Below are 18,679 nucleotides of genomic sequence, written 5' to 3'. Positions count from 1 at the left end.
GTACAAAGAGGAGAAATCACTAGCTGTGATTTGAAAAGAAAAGAGTTTGTGGTTAAGATGTGATGATTAACTCTGTACTGAAACCACTGAAGTTTGGTATTTTTTGTAGCAATGAAGAGAATCTTGAAAATCCTAGTTCAAGTTGTATCATTCAAGTTAACAAAGACAAAACATGTCTGGAACGAAATATCTACGAGAAAAATTACAAAAGAGCAATACAATCAGAACAAGGATGGATAGTATTGCAACAGCAATACAAAGTCCCCTGCCTGAACTAGGAGTGCAACTATTTATTTCCCATTTTTTAAACTATGTGTTATACTGATCACGTATACCAAGTTTCGTTAAAATCGGAGTAGTACTTTAGGATTGTCCGGACACGCCTCAACAAATGAGAAGTCGGCGGCCATTTTGAAAATTCGTTTTCGAAAAATACAAGAGATCCCAGCGGGATCTTGGCGCCCACCATTGAATGATCTTTATAGGTTCCATGTCAGATTGATCTTTTCTCTACTTTTCCCTTCCTCTAAGTCTTACTAATCTGTGTAAATTCAGAAACAGCCCTCTAGTGCTTTTCAAACAAGGGGAACCTATATATAAAATTTAAGATTTAGCGATAATGGTTGTCTGTCGGCCATGTTGTTTTCGGATTGGTCCCAAAATGAAAAACTAGGCACTAAGGGGAACCTACATATGAAATTTGAGAAAGATCCCTTCAGTACTTTCTCAGAAATAGCGATAACAAACTTCAATTGTCAAAATCCAAGATGGCTGCCTGTCGGCCATGTTGTTTTCTGATTAGTCTCAAAATGCAATATGCATAACTAGGCACCGAGGGGAACCTGCATATGAAATTTCAGAAAGATCCCTTCATTACTTTCTGAGAAATAGCGATAACAATCTTCAATTGTCAAAATCCGAGATGGCTGCCTGTCGGCCATGTTGTTTTCTGATTAGTCTCAAAATGCAATATGCATAACTAGGCACCAAGAGGAACCTACATATGAAATTTGAGACAGATCCCTTCTGTGCTTTCTGAGTAATAGCGATAACAAACTTCAATTGTCAAAATCCAAGATGGCTGCCTGTCGGCCATGTTGTTTTCAGATCGGTCTCAAAATGCAATATGCATAACTAGGCACCAAGAGGAACCGGCATATGAAATTTGAGAAAGATCCCTTCAGTACTTTCTGAGAAATAGCGATAACAAACTTCAATTGTCAAAATCCAAGATGGCTGCCTGTCGGCCATGTTGTTTTCCGATTGGTCTCAAAATGCAGTATGCATAACTAGGCACCAAGGGAAACCTACATATGAAATTTGAGAAAGATCCCTTCAGTACTTTCTGAGGATTAGCGATAACAAGAATTGTTTACGGACGGACGGACGGAGGGACGGACGGACGGACGACGGACCACGGACGCAGGGCGATTTGAATAGCCCACCATCTGATGATGGTGGGCTAAAAATGTAGGATGCACAACTACATGTTATACTGATCATGAATACCAAGTTTCGTTAAAATCGGAGTAGTACTTTAGGAGGAGTTGTCCGGACAAGCCTCAACCAATGAGAAGCCAGGAGCCATTTTGAAAAATTAATTTTTGAAAAAAAAATGTGGGATGCACAACTACATGTTATACTGATCATGTATACCAAGTTTCATTAAAATCGGAGTAGTACTTTAGGAGGAGTTGTCCGGACAAGTCTCAACCAATGAAAAGTCGGCGGCCATTTTGAAAATAGGTTTTTCGAAGAAAAAAAAGTGGGATGCACAACTACATGTTATACTGATCATGTATACCAAGTTTCATTAAAATCGGAGCAGTACTTTAGAAGGAGTTGTCCGGACAACTATTGCGTGACAGACAGACGGACGGACGGACGGAGGGTAAACCTATAATCCCCCCGTTTTTCAAACGGCAGGGGACTAATAACTTGAACTCTCAGAAATCAGAGGAACTGTTCTATCTGGATTAGAACATATTACAAAACAATCATGAAAAAATTATCACATTTCAGACAATATAGTTGTAAATAATAACAGGTGATTAAAATATAAATCTCTATTATGCAAAAATATTCAAATCTCTTCTGAACTGGAATGAGACGTCGACAGTTTGATTTCTGGAAGTTGCCCAATTGGAACTCCATTTAAGCAGGACAGTGGTTAACGTTAACATTATCGTTCATGGGAAATCATTTGGTTCCGTGGTTCCCGGCCATATGACGCAAAATATTCAAATATCTTCTGAATTGGAATGTTGGTTCAATGTGAAGTTCAACTTAGGTGTCTTTGCCAAACTTCTGTCAGTTGTTTGACTGTTTTAAATATCACCCAATTGTAGATCCACACCAGCTGAATCCAGACGACTGGTGATATCATCTGTTGATGTATCCCTTTTAGACCAGGCAGCTTCCACCTGGTTAAGTAGGTTGAATTGACTTGTTGTATGACTTTCAGAAAGACACATTTCTCTTATTGTCTGGAAGGTGTAGTACCTGGTCATCCTTGCATTGCTCCTTATATCGCTGGGCTTTCCTGCATCAATGTTCATATCGGGGATTTCTGTTCCTGGTAAAGGGAGTATGTTGTTTTTGTCCAGGAGGAAAAGGATGTTAGTTTCTGTTGCAGCAGTATCTCCTCCATCAAATGTAATGGCACCAATTCACCAAGCTTCTCCCCTCCAGTCAGTGTCTTCAAGTATTGTGGTGGCTAATGCTTTGGTTTTAAAGGCCTATAACCAGTTCTGAGAACCTTCTCTGCCCTCTCAACCTTTGTTCCAGAGGCTCGAGGGGAAATAACAGTAAGTGGTGATTGGAGGGTTCCATTGACTTGAGGAGACTGAGCTTCTACTGCTTGACTTTCTTTCTGTCCAGTCATTTTGGTCTCATCTCCCCATGTTTCCGTAGACCTCGACAGAGGAGCCACTGGAGTTGCCCGATTGGAAGGAGTTTGGGTTGTTGAGGCCTGCAAAAGAACCATCATTAGGAAAAAATCAATTTTGAGTATTAGGTTATCATAACAAGCGACAACTGACAGCTAATGGTTAACTAATACCTCCGCCACCTAGGTTGCGCATCATAAGCATTTTGTATGTGTACATGTGTTTTGTTTTTATTGTAATTCAAAAAGTGTGAGGTTTTTATACCAAAAAGTGCATTTATCCATGAAATGAAATTGACTCCATTTAGTCCCGCCAATAGGGATGCTATCAGTCAAATAGAGTAATATCCATTTATTATAGTTTAAAAGAAGAGGTTGTTTATATCAATTTAGTCAAACCAACTATTTCTTTCCTCGGCCCTAACTAATTAAACAACTATGAATTCCAATCCCTTAGAGGTGCTACATATACCAGTAGATTCAGACATAAAATTGTTAATAACAATTAATTCAGCCAAATGGACCGCTCTTGGCCCTTGTCAGCCCCAACATTTGTACAGTTTTGAATCCCCATCCCATCTTCATGCTACCACACAAATGTGAATGATATCTAGTGCTCACATTAGTCCTTCAGAAAAGTATTGCGATTTTCCTGTGTTTCCCCTATTTGGCTCAGCCCCTAAGGGCCTATACCCCAGATTAAGACAAACTCCTGTTATTTCTAAAGAGTAAAAAATTCCAACATTTTCTCCATTAGACACTTACTATCTGGCAAACGCTTAAAGAGGCCCATAGGTCTTAGCAATTATTTGAAATTTGAAATATTTCTGTCCATTTGACCTTTTTTGACCCTCAAAATCAGGCCAACATTCGCATATCAACAAACTACCTGCCAAAACTAATTCTAACCAAGTTAAAATTAATTCTAAAAGAAATCCAACAAATAATAGTCAAAAATGTACCGGTAGTCCTTATATAAACTATAGTTAAGTTTACTCTTCATGCCTGGGCCAGACAAGCCTATGAAGTACATGATATGGAATTTGTTTTAAAACATTAAGCATTCAAATTAACTTTTCACTAGAACTTACAGAACTTTGGACAAGCTCTGGCGTAAACAGTCTCCTTTTGATTTCCTGGTCCATTTTGCCAATGTCTGGAATAGAATAAAGTATTAAACTAAGACAAACGATCAATTGGCCATCCTATACTGCTAAATTTAACCAATTTTGAATTATTTTTAATGACAATTCAATAACTGATTTTTAAATGTGTGGTTGTCCAAAAATATTCTGTAGTAATCATAAGGCCACTTAAGTTTAACAAGAGGCCCAGAGAGTCTGTATCGCTCACCTGGTTTTTAACTTGTTACAGGTGTTAATACACTCTGATTAAAATACAGATCCTGACTTTATACTATTTTGTAAACACAGAGAAAAACAAGTATGTATTCACAAAGGCCTAGCTCTGTGACACTGCAAGTTAGCTGCATAATATATTATCTTTTTAAGACTTGTCTGTGTACAAAATTTTATCCATCAAACTTGGTAAACATTTCCTGAAATTTCTGAGTGTATATATAACTCTCTAAATGTTTCCATTTCTGAAATTTTTGTGAACTTGGTCGATATTTACTCTAGTTTATCATGTTCACAAGGTTTAGTAATAATTTTATTGCAATGAGTTATAACTGCACCTCAGGCCCCTGGGGGTTCAAAGTAAACTTTTATACAAACTCTATTCCCCTTCCCCCATTGTTAACATCAATTAAGAACTGTATGTATAGTAGCGATTTAAAGACTAATCTCTATTTCCACTATTTGGCCCCGCCCCTAAGGGGTCAGAGTCAATATTTAAAAAAACTCTTTCCCCCTTTCCAAGAGGAAATTCCAGACCAAATTTGGTTAAAATCCATTCATAACTTTATGAAAAGTAGGGATTTAAAGACTAATATCTATTTTTCTTAATCTTATATGGCCCCGCCCCTCAGGCCCCTGGGTGTTCAGAGTAAAAATGTATACAAACTCGTTTCCCCTTCTCCCAAGGATGTTTCTGACTCAATTTGGTGAAAATCCATTCAATACTTTAGGACAAGTAGCAGTTTAAAGAAAATGTTGACGGACTAAGGACGATGGAAGGATGAGGGACATCGTGCCATGGCAGAAGCTCACAGGCCCTTTGGGCCAGGTGAGCTAAAAATGAATAAGTCCCATTATACAACTCATCAGATTTAATGTAAACATACATGTGGCTGTGTACCAAAGTTTAAACAATCTATTCAAGGTTATACCTTCAGGAATCAATCCAGCCTTATTATTTTACCGTTTATCGGTAAATTTCCCCTAGAGATATAAATTCCCCTTGCTCCTAAAATTCCCCAAAAAAAGCTTGTTAAAAGTTCCCCAAATCACATTAAAAAGTCCCCTTCTCAAAGATTTCTCCCCCCAAATTTTTGCAGGTTGAAATTTAGTGATTTCCGTTAAATCTAGGGTTTTAATTTGGCGTCGTGCATATGTATTACATACAGATATATATATATATATATAGATAATTATGTTATGTCAATAAATCCTATCCATGTTGATTAAATGTGTAGTGTATCATCGATCATTGTCTAAAAACTGGAAACTTTACCAAAAATCGTCTGACGAACACATATATTTAAATCTGTTAAATTAGTGTTTACATGAAAATGTGTACAAGCAATAGACAAAGAGACTTAATTTAATCAACCGTATGATATCGCATTGGTCATCTACTGTATGATGTGTATACGTACAGGTAATTTTAACTAGAACTGTCGCCAGGATGGCTGACTAATACCCCCGCAATCTGCACGAGGCAATGGTTAATTGGAACTATTAATTAGAGGTTAACTAAGGAAACCCAGTAATATAGTGACCAGTTGCCATAGCAACCATAATTTTGAAAAAAAAAGAAAATGGCATGCACATCTACACATGGTCTTCTATGTTTGTGTGAAGTTTCATTGAAATTGGCCCTTCAGTTTAGGAGGAGTTGTCCGGACAAACTTAAAGTTATGTTTCTTATCGGAAAACCTGTTTACAGTGACCAGTTGCCATAGCAACCATAATTTTGAGAAAAATATAGTGGCATGCACATCTACACATGATTATTAATATTTTTTGTTAAGTTTCATTGAAATTGGCCATTTAGTTAAGGAGGAGTTGTCCGGACAAACTTAAAGTTATGGTTCTTATCAGAAAACCTGTTTATAGTGACCAGTTGTCATAGCAACCATAATTTTGAGAAAAATATAGTGGCATGCACATCTACACATGGTCCTCTATATCTATGTGAAGTTTCATCGGAATTGACCCTTCGGTTTAGGAGGAGTTTTCCAGACAAAATGCGTCTACAGACAGACGGACGGACAGACGGACAACCTGATTCCAGTTTAACATTTTACCCCCCCCCCCCCCCCCCCCCCAACTTTGTTGCGGGGGTATAACAATGAATCTACAGGTAAAGTGTTAACATCAGTTCATTGATTGGCATGGAAAGATGGTTTGTTTTAACAAAAATACATGTATCGTGAGTAGTTGTTCAAAAGCTATTCGTATGTACCTATCAACATTTTGGCCGACAGTTGCCAGACAACAACAAACATTACGCACCACTCGCTACTCTCGGGAGTTATCAAAGGTAAATGACAGCCAGAACAGACACTTTCTGCTAAAATGTCCTGCTATACGGTATAGTCAAAATAACAAGATATTGACACTGCAACTGATATACATTTCGTAGGGAATATTGAAATAATTAATGCATTTCTTTCTATAATTAGTTATATTATAGAAAATAGTTAGAAACATAAATTCACCTATGTGTTTTAATTTTTCTTGAAGATCCTCCAGAATTTGCTGTGTATCTGCTTGAGATTTACTTTTTAGGATCCTTTTCATGATGTCAAGTAGCTCATCTTGTTCAGAATTACCCAACTTTTTGAAGAGTGGTGTTTCCTGAAACATGAAACAAGGAACCCATAGTCACTAAAGGACATCAAACTTTATACTCATGAGCAGTATGGTTACATTCCACAAAACCTTGGCAGATCTCGTCTTCAGTATTACAACCCTTTATGCATGAAATTTTAAACCAATCAAATCGAGAACTACTGATGTACTTTGTCGGTGATGTTAACAAAGACACATGGCGGCTTTTGTCATATTGATGAGGTATTAGATCAATAACTTATATCATTTGATCAAACACTGTGAATGTTTCACCAAAGATTTTACTTCTCTGTATTTAGGTAAAACATTTGACAAGGTAGATATATATGTACCGGGCGGCGCAACATTGCTTACTGTGAAACCAAGCCTGAATGTAAAACAATTTGATTGGGTGTCCAGGACGTGACGGTTTAAACATGATTATATCTGACAAGGGTTTGTGGAGTATTAACGTAATCATGCAGAAACCTTGGCTAGTGAAGATACTGGTTTCCGGGCTAAAATCCGTTTCATTTCCCAAGAAAGGATCATGTCTTTCTTACTTTACCTTTGACCTTATAAAAAGCAGTACTCTATATCAAATACATGAACTGAGGATTGACATGAACTTTTGTTTTTGGTAATTCTTTGCACTTTGATATTTCCTGTGCAAACTGAAATGTATATGTCACCTGCAGGTTGTTTATTATTATAAATACCCTGCGGCATAATGAATGTGTGTTTAGGGTTCGTGTTGTGTGTAGTGACCCATGTCTATATATATCATATATTATGTATGCGAAAAATGTCCTGTCACATTGTCCAGTCTTAGGTGTGATGTGTCTCCATGTAGGGGTGATGATTGGGTGTTAAATGATTGTATATTTGTCCATATTGGGAATGAGTTTTGATAGGTTGTTGATGTAAGTATGCATGCATGCATGTTACCTGTCCTTTCCCTGTCACTTTGAAGCCTGGGATTGACCTGTACGGATGTCATTTACTACATATACAGTCAACTTATTAATATGCTCATGCATGATAGATTATCCAGCTGTGCTGGGGTAAGTGATAGCTTATATCTTGAATATATTTGTAAAGACTAAATAGACTGCTATTTATATCTTGATTCAATTAGTGTAAATGTAAGATTAATAAGTTTTGTTGTGCTGTAAGTTGTTAATACTTTGTCCACGTGAACTTGTACATGTACCTCTTCTAGTGTTAGTCGTCGAATGCAGTTCTGTATGTAGAGTTTGTGTTTGTCTCTTATTATTTGTCTTATTGTTATAGGTTGTCAGGAGAATTTAATGAATAAATATGTGTACTTAATAAATTCAAGACTTAGTCGTGAGTGAATATTAAATCCCCTCAGTCACGTGACTTATATATCAGTATAACACTGACACCACTTATTTGTAGGCTTGGTGTTTATATACCGTAAACATGAAAAAATCCCCTAATAATGATAACAGCTACAGTCCGAGATCCCATTTTGACAATAACCTTTGAACCCAATCTTGTGATTTAAATGTTGGTCAGACTGGCCTTAACTTTTTTTTTTAATTTCAACACATTGAAGACAGACCTTGACTTTTTTTAATTTCAAAACATTCTTTTAAATGACACAACAAATTGCCCGTCGTTGCAAAAACAATAAGGATATTGAGCAGTATAGGTAGAGTTTGTGTGCAGTTGATCAACTCCATGGGTATAAGCTTAGCTTTTAAATATTTCAATAAACAAGTTTTATATTCATGCATACTCTCCTTAAATGCACACACAGTTGATAGGCAATTTATTGCTTATAAAATTTACTAAGGTTATCCATATGTTAATGGATGTACATCTCCAATATGTCGTAATTCATCATTTACCATCGAACAGAAAGCTTTCTCATTGCAAGATCGTGGGTCAGAATGGAAAGTACTCTTTCATGTGAAATGCCAACTGTACAGGCTATATATATCTGTCTGTGACTCGTCTGTCAGTCATAACAATATCATGAACTTTATAGACCATTTCTGCCATGGAATTGCAACACTGACAGGCCTTCGGGGACGCAGGTCAATTTGACACTTTATCCAGTGACCTTGACCTTTGGTCAGGCAATAATAACAAAAGGCCCATCTAACTAAATTATTGGTGATTGTGTACTACTTCATTGAATATAAAATAGAAAGAGGCCCAATGGGCCTAAATCACTGATTGGAATGGAGGTTTTAGTTGAGAAGTAGTTTGAAGACTTAAATTTATTCCTGTAATCTTAAAAGGAGGTCAAGGTTAATCACTTGAACAAACTGGGTAGCCCTTCACCCGAGCATGCTACAGCCCTATTATCAAGTCACTGGAACTCTTGGTTATTTAGACTGACTAACAAACTAATTAATTTCCCATAGGCTTAAGTTAAATGTTCCAAATTTCGTCAATTTGACTGTTGAATTCACTACAGAAGTCTGGGGCAACATATCAAGTTTTATGCAAAAGAACAATGAGAGCCTTCAGCTCAACACTAATTTTAGGGTAATGGAGGTCATTTCGCACTGTGAAGAAAGCACCAATTGTGAATTGATTATCATAAGATATTTCCTCCAAAATCGCTAATCAGACTTTTTCTTATGTCAATGTTGCCTTTGTGAAACAGGCCAGGATTGGCTGCTTTATACACACAGTATTTCTATCAAAACTCGGTTTACTATAAATTAAAACTGTAACACGAACTCCAGATCTAAATGTGCGATATCCATGCACCGTGTTTTACTTCAAGAATCCTTGCCTTGTTTAAGTGTATTCTACAACATCTTATTGATCGTTACCATGCAAGTCCACAATTCACAGTGCTCGACTTCTGTGCCTAAGGTGGCGAGTCCGAGTCCAACTGTGACGTATTTATTTATTTTTTTTTTTTTTTCGATTTGTGTTTTTTTTCCTTTCATTTAATCAATTCATGATGGAAAAGAAATAAAATGTGTTATCTCAGCTTAAAATATATCCTAAAGGCCTTATGTGTAATGCAGTTGAAAAGCCCATCAAATTGTAAGCCAACAATTTCTAATTTTACGTCAGAATTGTGTTTATGTCTTGGTGCCCACCCATACCGAAATAAAGCACACTAAAGTATACTTTTATGCTACTTTAAGTATACACTTTTCCCTACTTTTTTGAAAAAGTACCAAAAAAGTATACTTTTTTTGTACTTTTCTGGACTTAGAAACTTTTCAGGGTACTTTTTCTGTACTTTATTTGGACTCTGAAATTTTTCAGAGTACTTTTTTTGTGCTAAAATCTGACTTAGAATTTTTTGAAAGATTGTGAAAATATGGATGTACTTTTTTCCTACTTTTTTGGGACTTACAATTTTTCAGCTAATGCCATTGTGCTTTTTTTGTACTTATTATGGACTTAGAATATTTTCAGACATTGCGAGGGGTTATAGCATATTAATATTTTCAAAATTAAATCTGACTTTTTCAGTCGACTACAAATCTAAGACTTAAAAAATAATACCCAGGATTAACCACAACAAATATCTATCAAATAAGATACAGAAAATTATCATTTGGTAATATCAAATGTTTTTGATCTCGTTTTTTGTTTTTTTGTTTTTTTGTCTTTTTTTATGTTCTAAAAAATACTTTTCATACTTTGATCAGTACCACAGAAATTTATCTAAAAATAATTAAAATTCAACAATTTAAAATTATCATAAGTATTTCACTTCAATGTACTTTGTTAGTAAGGTTCACACATTTTAACGGTGATTTAGTAATAAACTTCACATTGATGAATGTTACTATACGTTCATGTGACTAACGTCAAAACTTAGCCCTATAAAAATTTTGTTCCATATCGTTCTTTGAAGTTACAGTATTTTGGCTTTAATTATAAACTCTTTAACGGAGTTTAAAACATTTCGTTTATCCAAACGTTAACCTCTACCAGATCGGGGATCACTCTACGAACACACATGTGCCCGTGCCCGTGCCTGTAATACGCTTTTAATTCATTCAAATGAAATTAAAATCACCTGCTCTTTGTCTGCATATCATATACTTGCTGGATATACGTGGTTTTAAGATTACATCTGATAATTGCACCCGAAATCACGTCGTGTTCGGTCAAAATATTCACCGATATACTCATATAAACATGTGTAATACTGATATAGTCACTCGGACGCTTCTTTGTAAAACGTATATTGAAGTCAAGCGGTGTGATGATCTCGATCTCGATATGGCTTGACTGACAACAAACAGGCATGATCAAGGAACAATATTCCGGTATTTAAATCAGAATTACATCGCATTCATTGAAATGGTGAAAGTGAACACAAAAAGAAAACTTTAATTTGTCTGATATTTATTTAGCAAGATCGTACGATAATTCGGACAACGACACAATGTAGCTGTACTCTAATCTGTTGTAGAATGATCTCGTAGGAGTGTTGTGTGTACAAATAAAATACTCTATTGTATACAAAAATCAAGATCAATACCAAGATCTATCATAAATATTTTAATTGATATAGTAGACGGCTTGAATAACTGCAACACCAAGATCGATCAAAAATATTTCAACTGTTTTAAACTAAATCTTGAAACCTGTGTGTTAAGCTAACAAAGCGATCAGGATATATGCTTAACGTTGTACCGAAAGTTAATTTCACCCGTGGTGTTAATTACAGCGCTGCGCGCTGAAGTGTGTACGGTACATTTTCAATAGTAGTACAGCAACTGTTGATTGTATTGAATCGCCAACCGATAAGCTTGAAACAATGCATCGACCTTCCTGATTGGTTCTGTGCCGAAAGGGGCGGGGCGAACACGGAGTATGTACTGTACCAGGACCGTGGCTGTGCATACACACGTGTGCGATTATATATAATTACATGACTATCCAAAACAATGGCAACTTTTACGTTTAAGTTTTAAGCATTTAATAAAGATCTGATACTCGTTGAACACATGGGTTATTACACACATATATATGCCATGTTGATATGAACAACTTATATGATACCTTCCGTGATTATACATATCCACACTGTCGGAAAAATCCAGACATGAACGAAGCAGGGAAATCCAGAGCATCTTAAATACTTGGCTTACATTTCTTTTTGAATTGGATGAATTCCATAACATCTTGAGTCACCTTTTTACTTTTCAGTGGTTTCCGTTGACGATGGGCGCTAAAGACTTAGTCGCATCAAAAATCTTCATAATTTTGTGACATCCTGATTAGACAAACCGGTCTTATCACTGATGGCTGAATATGAGAGTCCTTCTGAATGTAGATTAAAACAGTTTTTCTCGTTTTTTCATCTTCACTTTTCCCTCTGGTGTAAACACGGCCCTTGGAATTTTACATGTTTGAAGTAGTACGTTATATGCGTAGCGTCGTGTACACCGTCTAGACCTATAGTTTCCCGGGTTCTTTGTCAGACATGTAAGTAACCAAGGTGATTTGCATTACATAAGCTCACAACTACATGTGTATAACTGCAACTTGCAAGGTTTAACCAGCTAAATTTACAATATATCTAATATTTATACATTTAAATGTTTATTATGCAGATGTTCTTTCAATATGGACAACACAGTCAGGGTATTTTGAAAATTATGCACGTATTGATTGATGATCGTCAAGCTAACCAGACATTCGAACTTTGTCACCAGCTGACCAGGTCGACCCTTCAGTTCGGCGATATATTTTCCCAATACACTGATTTGAGAGTGGGAAAGTCCATTGTATAGGGTAGATAGCATTTGCACTTCCTTTCACACCTCGTGTACAAGCTAAACTATCTGGGTCACGATCGCGATTCAGTTTACATGTAATTTGGAAGGGTCAAACATCAGACAAAACAGGGTTCCGGAGCACAGGGGCTTGGCACGATGGTGATGACGTTCCATATATGTATGTATAGTATATACATAGAGAATACATGGTCAGTCTGAGTGTCTTAAAATATAAGCTGTATTTTGGCGAGGGTTACTAGTATATAGGTCTCTGTTTTGTCTTTCTGTCCCGAGCCAGAAATACAGCTTATATTTTAAGACACTGACTATGTATTCTATTTATCCTCCAACAGTCATGAAAATAATCATCAAAAATAATCATTTTTATGTGAAACAGTGTCAAATATCACAGATATATGTTCGTCTTTTAAACGTAGTTTCACTTTGAAGTAGGTCAGTCGATCTGACGCACGTGCTAAGATTCCAAAATACAGCTGTTTTCCGTCACTGCCGTATACAGCAAAAATATACTCTACGGTGGGTGTATTCCGACAATGCGGTGGCAGTTGCAGGATAAATTCATATATGGACCTTCATTTATAAACTTGTCACTGAATATTTCATTTGAAGAACATTTTCATAACCCGCCATTCTCGCAAGTTTACTCATGTGCACACGAGTGCTGAGAAAGGTGTGTGCATTCAGTTCGACCAATCAAATCAACGCTTACTCAGCGCGATCGACTTTGTTAGAGTACTGTCGATACACAGTAATGTAGTACCAATACCTGTCGTACTAGTGTTACACTTTGACCGTACACACTTCAGCGCGCAGCGCTGTAATATAAGCGACGGTCGACTGTAATGGCAAATCATACCTAGCTTTATTGTTTATTGGAGTTACCTGTGTACCTCCCGTCTCACCTGTACACATATTGCCCCTCTTAGACTAAGTCTTATGCCCGCGGCGTTAATTATAACAATTTATATTGTCAAGCTTGACTGCCTTTCACTACGATCAGATCACAGGTGCCTACCCTCATTTAAACAAAACATCCGGATTACATAACAGGTACTGACGAGGCTTATACCTGTGTCAGATTTCCATCGGTCGGTTCACCTATGACCTCGGGGCCGTGATCTCGTTTGTTTACTTCGGTTTACGGAATCTACCGAGATTTGACGAGTTCGCTTCGTGCGATCATTTTGTGCAATGTGCAAGCTTTAAATGCTGAAGCAGTAATACCAAAAGTATGGAACAATAGAGGTTAAGGAAGTAGAATATAAAAAAAAACAAGTAATAAAAGAATGAAATCGATACAGTAGATCTCCGACAAAACTTTTTTTTAATCCCATGATGCAACAAACAGCGAGATTTTAGCGGGAAGTCTGATAGCCATGTTTGAATTTCACCGGATGTTTATCTACAGAGGAAACATAAACAAACACGATTTTGATATAGAATAGCCTAAAAACGAAATTCATTTTCTTGCCTAACTGAAGAAGATCGACTATCTGTCAGTAAGTGGCCAAAGAATATCAGCTTTCTTGTTGTTTTTGGCGACAAATGCTCATTTTCACCCGAAAATATCAGATATCGCGACCAGGTAAGTTTACAATTTTATTATTTAAATCTATTTCGTCTTCTGCACGTTCCTACATCGTTTCACATTATATAGGTGAATAGGGGCCTACACATGTTAATATTAATACTTGATTACTTCGTGTTTCAGGGTTTTCATAATGAGTTCATCATCGATTAGTTTACACGGCCCGAGTTTAATAAACAAAGAACTGCTAGATCCACGTGTGTTTCAATCGTAAGTATTCAATTTACAGATTCATGCTACCATACGCCTGGGATTTTATAAGCATCCTGATTGATAGCACCCAAATATTGAGAACAAGAAGAATTTTATTTCTTTATTGACGAACTTCGACGTAGTTATATTGCATTTTTATTTCTGTCACGTAACGGTAAATTCGTAATATCTTTACTACATATTTCATGCATTTTGACAAATTTCGAATTAATTTTTATGACTTCGTTTTTCAATGGAATTTATTGAAATTTCACTTACATGTAAAGAATTATTTGCTTATTCATCTGATAATATTTACAGAATTTTCTGTAGTTGATTTCAAGAGATATTGCATAAAATTTCAAAAAAAAATAGCAATGACATTTTTAAGTTAGAATATAAGAACGAAAGTAACGTCACATTTCGGGCAACATGTGTATATCTATTTTAGGGAATATATGTAAAAATATCGGTAAATGAGCTAATAATTGTCTACTATAGTATATGGAATTTGAAGAAAATACATTCAAAAACGAAGTCAATAAAATCCATTGAAAATTTGTTGTATGTCATGATCATGATCAATTCACAAAAAAAAATGATCTCAAGAAATGATTGAATAAAAAAAATCTGTGTTTTGGAGTATTTTGATAGTTAGTTGCATAATTTAAGATGAAACAAACTGTCAGAGAATTCTGGAGTAGCTTGATTTTTATTAAAGTACTTATCCTTATAATTAAAAGTTTTGTGTTGTAGCTTTAAACTTGTATACCTGTGGCTAGCTTTTCTTGATAAAAAGACTTCCAAGCAGACATGCATGTAATAAATGACAGTAAAGTGATCAGGTGCATATATAAGGAAAATTATCTACATTTTTATATTAAACAAATCTTCACAATTATTCTAAGTTTTGATATAAAAAATATTTTAAAATTTTCTCTTTCTTCCAACAGATTATGCAGTACATTCTGAAGTGAGGGAAAGCTTAAAGATATTGCATTGTGGTCCGAATTGAGGGCAATGATTCGCATAAAGCAAAAAAAGGAATGAAGAGAATCAGACATTTTATTTTTCGAATTCACACTTACTTGGATTTGACCAGTTTAAGCAAGCAACATTATGCATATACCATACTTCATTGTATTCAGTATGCATTTATGCATTGTTTTTTATTTACATTTTTTTGTTGTGTTTCCTCAAGAGGAATTATGATTCGACAATTTTTACAAATGTTATTGCCCTTTTTATTTAGAATAGTATATTTTTTTTGTCTGGATCTCCTACATACACATGATATAAAATTGTGTTTTCCTGCTTGAAAAAAATATTAGAATAATTTATCAAAAGCTATTGCCCTTATACATAGATGTCCATCTGTAAATCCTTAACCTCACCCTTAAACAAATTTCGAGCTGATTAGATCAAGACTTTGCTATGGCATGAAATTATACTCAGTGGAATTGTGATTGGATAACTAATCTTGTATTTCAATGTTTGTTTTCACTTGATACAATTGTGCATTTCTCTTGGAATGGGACTGATGTATGTATTGTTTAAGCATGCAGTATTCTCATTTAAGCTTATCTCCTATATTTTCAGAACTAATTTCCTACACCATTAAATTAAGTCCCTTTTTTTGGTAATTTTTTCCTACTTTTTCAGTACTTTTTTTTATACTTTTTCAGTACAAATTTCCTACTTTTTTAGTACAGATTTCCTACTTTTTTAGTACTATTTTCCTACTTTTCTAGTACTTTTTTCCTACTTTTCCACTACTTTTTCAGTACTAATTTCCTACCTTATTGGTACTTTTTTCCTACTTTTTCAGTCCTAATTTCCTTCTTTTCAATACCATTTTCCTACTTTTTTGATACTTTTTCAGTACAAAGGAGGTGGTGCATGGCGGCCCACGGCCGAATATTATTTTATGCATGATATTATGATAGACTTTTACCAAATACATGTCATTTTAGACACTAAAACGAAAATTGGCAAATGCTGTATACGCAGCGCCACCTAACATGATTTCTGTAAAAAATGTGTACCCTCCCTTTTAAATTCAGTATATTTCTCGTACAAAAGTACTTGATAGATTTCATATTGCATTGATAGTCTCATGTGATGTTATATTTTATAAAAACATGTGTGTTTAGTATGAATTTGTATAATAGAAAGTGTAATTACAGCTTTTTTAACAAAATTATCAGTAAAAAAATTACCTTCTTGAAATTTTCTTTTATTTGTTAAGTAGATAAAATGTAATAATCGTTGGAGTACTATCAAATTTTGCTTTTAAAAAACATGTTTGCATATTAATCTTGATACAAAACCAAAAAAAATCATCAAAAATTCCTGGATAAAAAAAGATTTTTGCTTACAAAGAAAGGTCATGAAGTAAATTGTATTAAAAACCCAAGGGTTAAAAAGGAGCACCCTGTCTGACACAAGCAGTAAAGTCTGGTTGCATTGTTATTTTTGTTGGATTTTTAGCATTTGCCTCTATTTTTCAGTACTTTCGGTACTTTGATATGTTGTCCAAAATTGGGTGGTGTATGCATTTAACATAATAAAATCTTGGCATATCCAGTAATTCACCAAATAAATTTGTTTCATTAAATGTTCATGAATATCCATAGATTATTTCTAACCGGAAATTTTGATAGAACTCCATTAATAACTTTGTGGTATTAGACTTTAAATGAAAAGTTAAAAACAATGATTTTCACAAAGAAGACATCAAATTAGGCTGAAATTTAATTTTAGTGTCACGGAGCGTGATGATTCATATACAAAATTAAACCTTAAACAAATGGGGTGAATTTGTTTCACAAATAGGAAATAAAAATGTGTTCTATAATAATTAGTGGTCAAAACATTAGCTTCTTATGCAGTTAGATGGGGAAATAATGAAATCACCAAAAAAAGAATATATACATTGAGGAATGGAAATTAATTCCTCCCACATAATCGGGGATATTATGCTTTTGACAAAAATATGTTTCCGGGAAAAAAATCGCCGTGGGCCGATTTAGCCCTCCTATGCACCACCTCCTTTCCTACTTTTTTAGTACTATTTTCCTACTTTTCTAGTACTTTTTTCCTACTTTTCCACTACTTTTTCAGTACTAATTTCCTACCTTATTGGTACTTTTTTCCTACTTTTTCAGTACTAATTTCCTGCTTTTTCTGTACCATTTTCATACTTTTTTTGTACTTTTGTACTTTTTTTGTACTTCACGGACTTACCTGTAAAAGTACTAAAAAAGTATAAAAGCACAAAAAAAGTACACCATCAATTTGGCCCTGTGCACTTTATACTATTATTGTACTTTTAATGTACTTTTTCTGTACTATATTTGTGCTTTTTCTGTACTTAATGAAAACAATAAAATGTACTAAAGGTATACTTTTGTTAGACTTTTTTTGTACTTTAGTACTTTTTTTGACTCAATTTGGAACCGTGTTGGAATATCGGTTCCAAATTGAGTCAAAAAAAGCATACTTTTTCTATGCTTTTTTAGTACTTTTTTCCCATACTTTTTTTGTACTTTATTTCGGTGTGGGCAGAAATGTTATATATGGCTATAGGGTGGGGATCACATGGATCACACGGTTTCACATGGGGTGTTTCTGACCATATTTGGCTCAAATCCATCTGTTCTTTATAACAAGTAGTGATTCAAAAGACTCAAAACACATATTTCCTGATTGGGCTCTGCCCTTCTGCCTACTGCCATGATCAGGAAACGATACAAAATTTTAACTTTATCTTTTGAACATGATCTTTTGATCTGGACTTTGGTTAGATGACTTGTTTAATTCTGACCAACACTGTTTCATAACATCATAAAAATACCTTCAACAGTGGAAATTATATATTTGACCATGACCTTCACCTTTGAACTTGATCTTTACCCTCAGTATTTGTTTTTGGTAAACTAAACATCTGGGTATCGTTTCACAAAGCTTCGTAACTTACGAAATTTGCGTAAGTCACATTTACGAATTACTAAGCGTTTCACAAAAACTTCGTAACTTACGAACGTTCGTAAGTTACGCAACAACCTTGCGTAACTTTACGCCATATCAACCCTGTCGTAACTTACGAAAACAATTTAAAATTGTGCGCAAGCATGCCCTTTTGAACAGAAAATGACGTTGTTCTCATTTACAAATTAGCATAAGAGAACGACTATGCCTTGTGAGCGATTGTTTCGAGGTGGAACCAGGCTTTGAATGTCGAGGAGTGATGCCGGCAAAATACACATTGTCATGAAACTAATTGTACGCATTTTCG

The 18,679-nt window shown here is 35.1% G+C and overlaps 1 protein-coding gene across 1 annotated transcript in view; it reads right to left on the bottom strand.

Annotated features, from left to right (window-relative positions):
• Positions 1-2,295: 2,295 nt before the first annotated feature.
• Positions 2,296-18,679, bottom strand: part of LOC117314982 — a 47,218-nt gene continuing 30,834 nt past the window's right edge. Inside the window, exons 9-11 of the mRNA XM_033869107.1 lie at positions 6,732-6,870; positions 3,979-4,043; positions 2,296-2,971 (exon numbers count right to left, since the gene is read on the bottom strand). Of these exons, the coding sequence (XP_033724998.1) occupies positions 2,717-2,971; positions 3,979-4,043; positions 6,732-6,870 (459 nt within the window). The 3' untranslated portion in view covers positions 2,296-2,716. The remainder of the gene's footprint in view (positions 2,972-3,978; positions 4,044-6,731; positions 6,871-18,679) is intronic.

The sequence above is a fragment of the Pecten maximus genome, chromosome 17, assembly GCF_902652985.1.
Source record: "Pecten maximus chromosome 17, xPecMax1.1, whole genome shotgun sequence".
In the NCBI taxonomy this organism is placed as follows: domain Eukaryota; kingdom Metazoa; phylum Mollusca; class Bivalvia; order Pectinida; family Pectinidae; genus Pecten; species Pecten maximus.
This window is presented reverse-complemented; position numbering and strand designations above follow the sequence as displayed.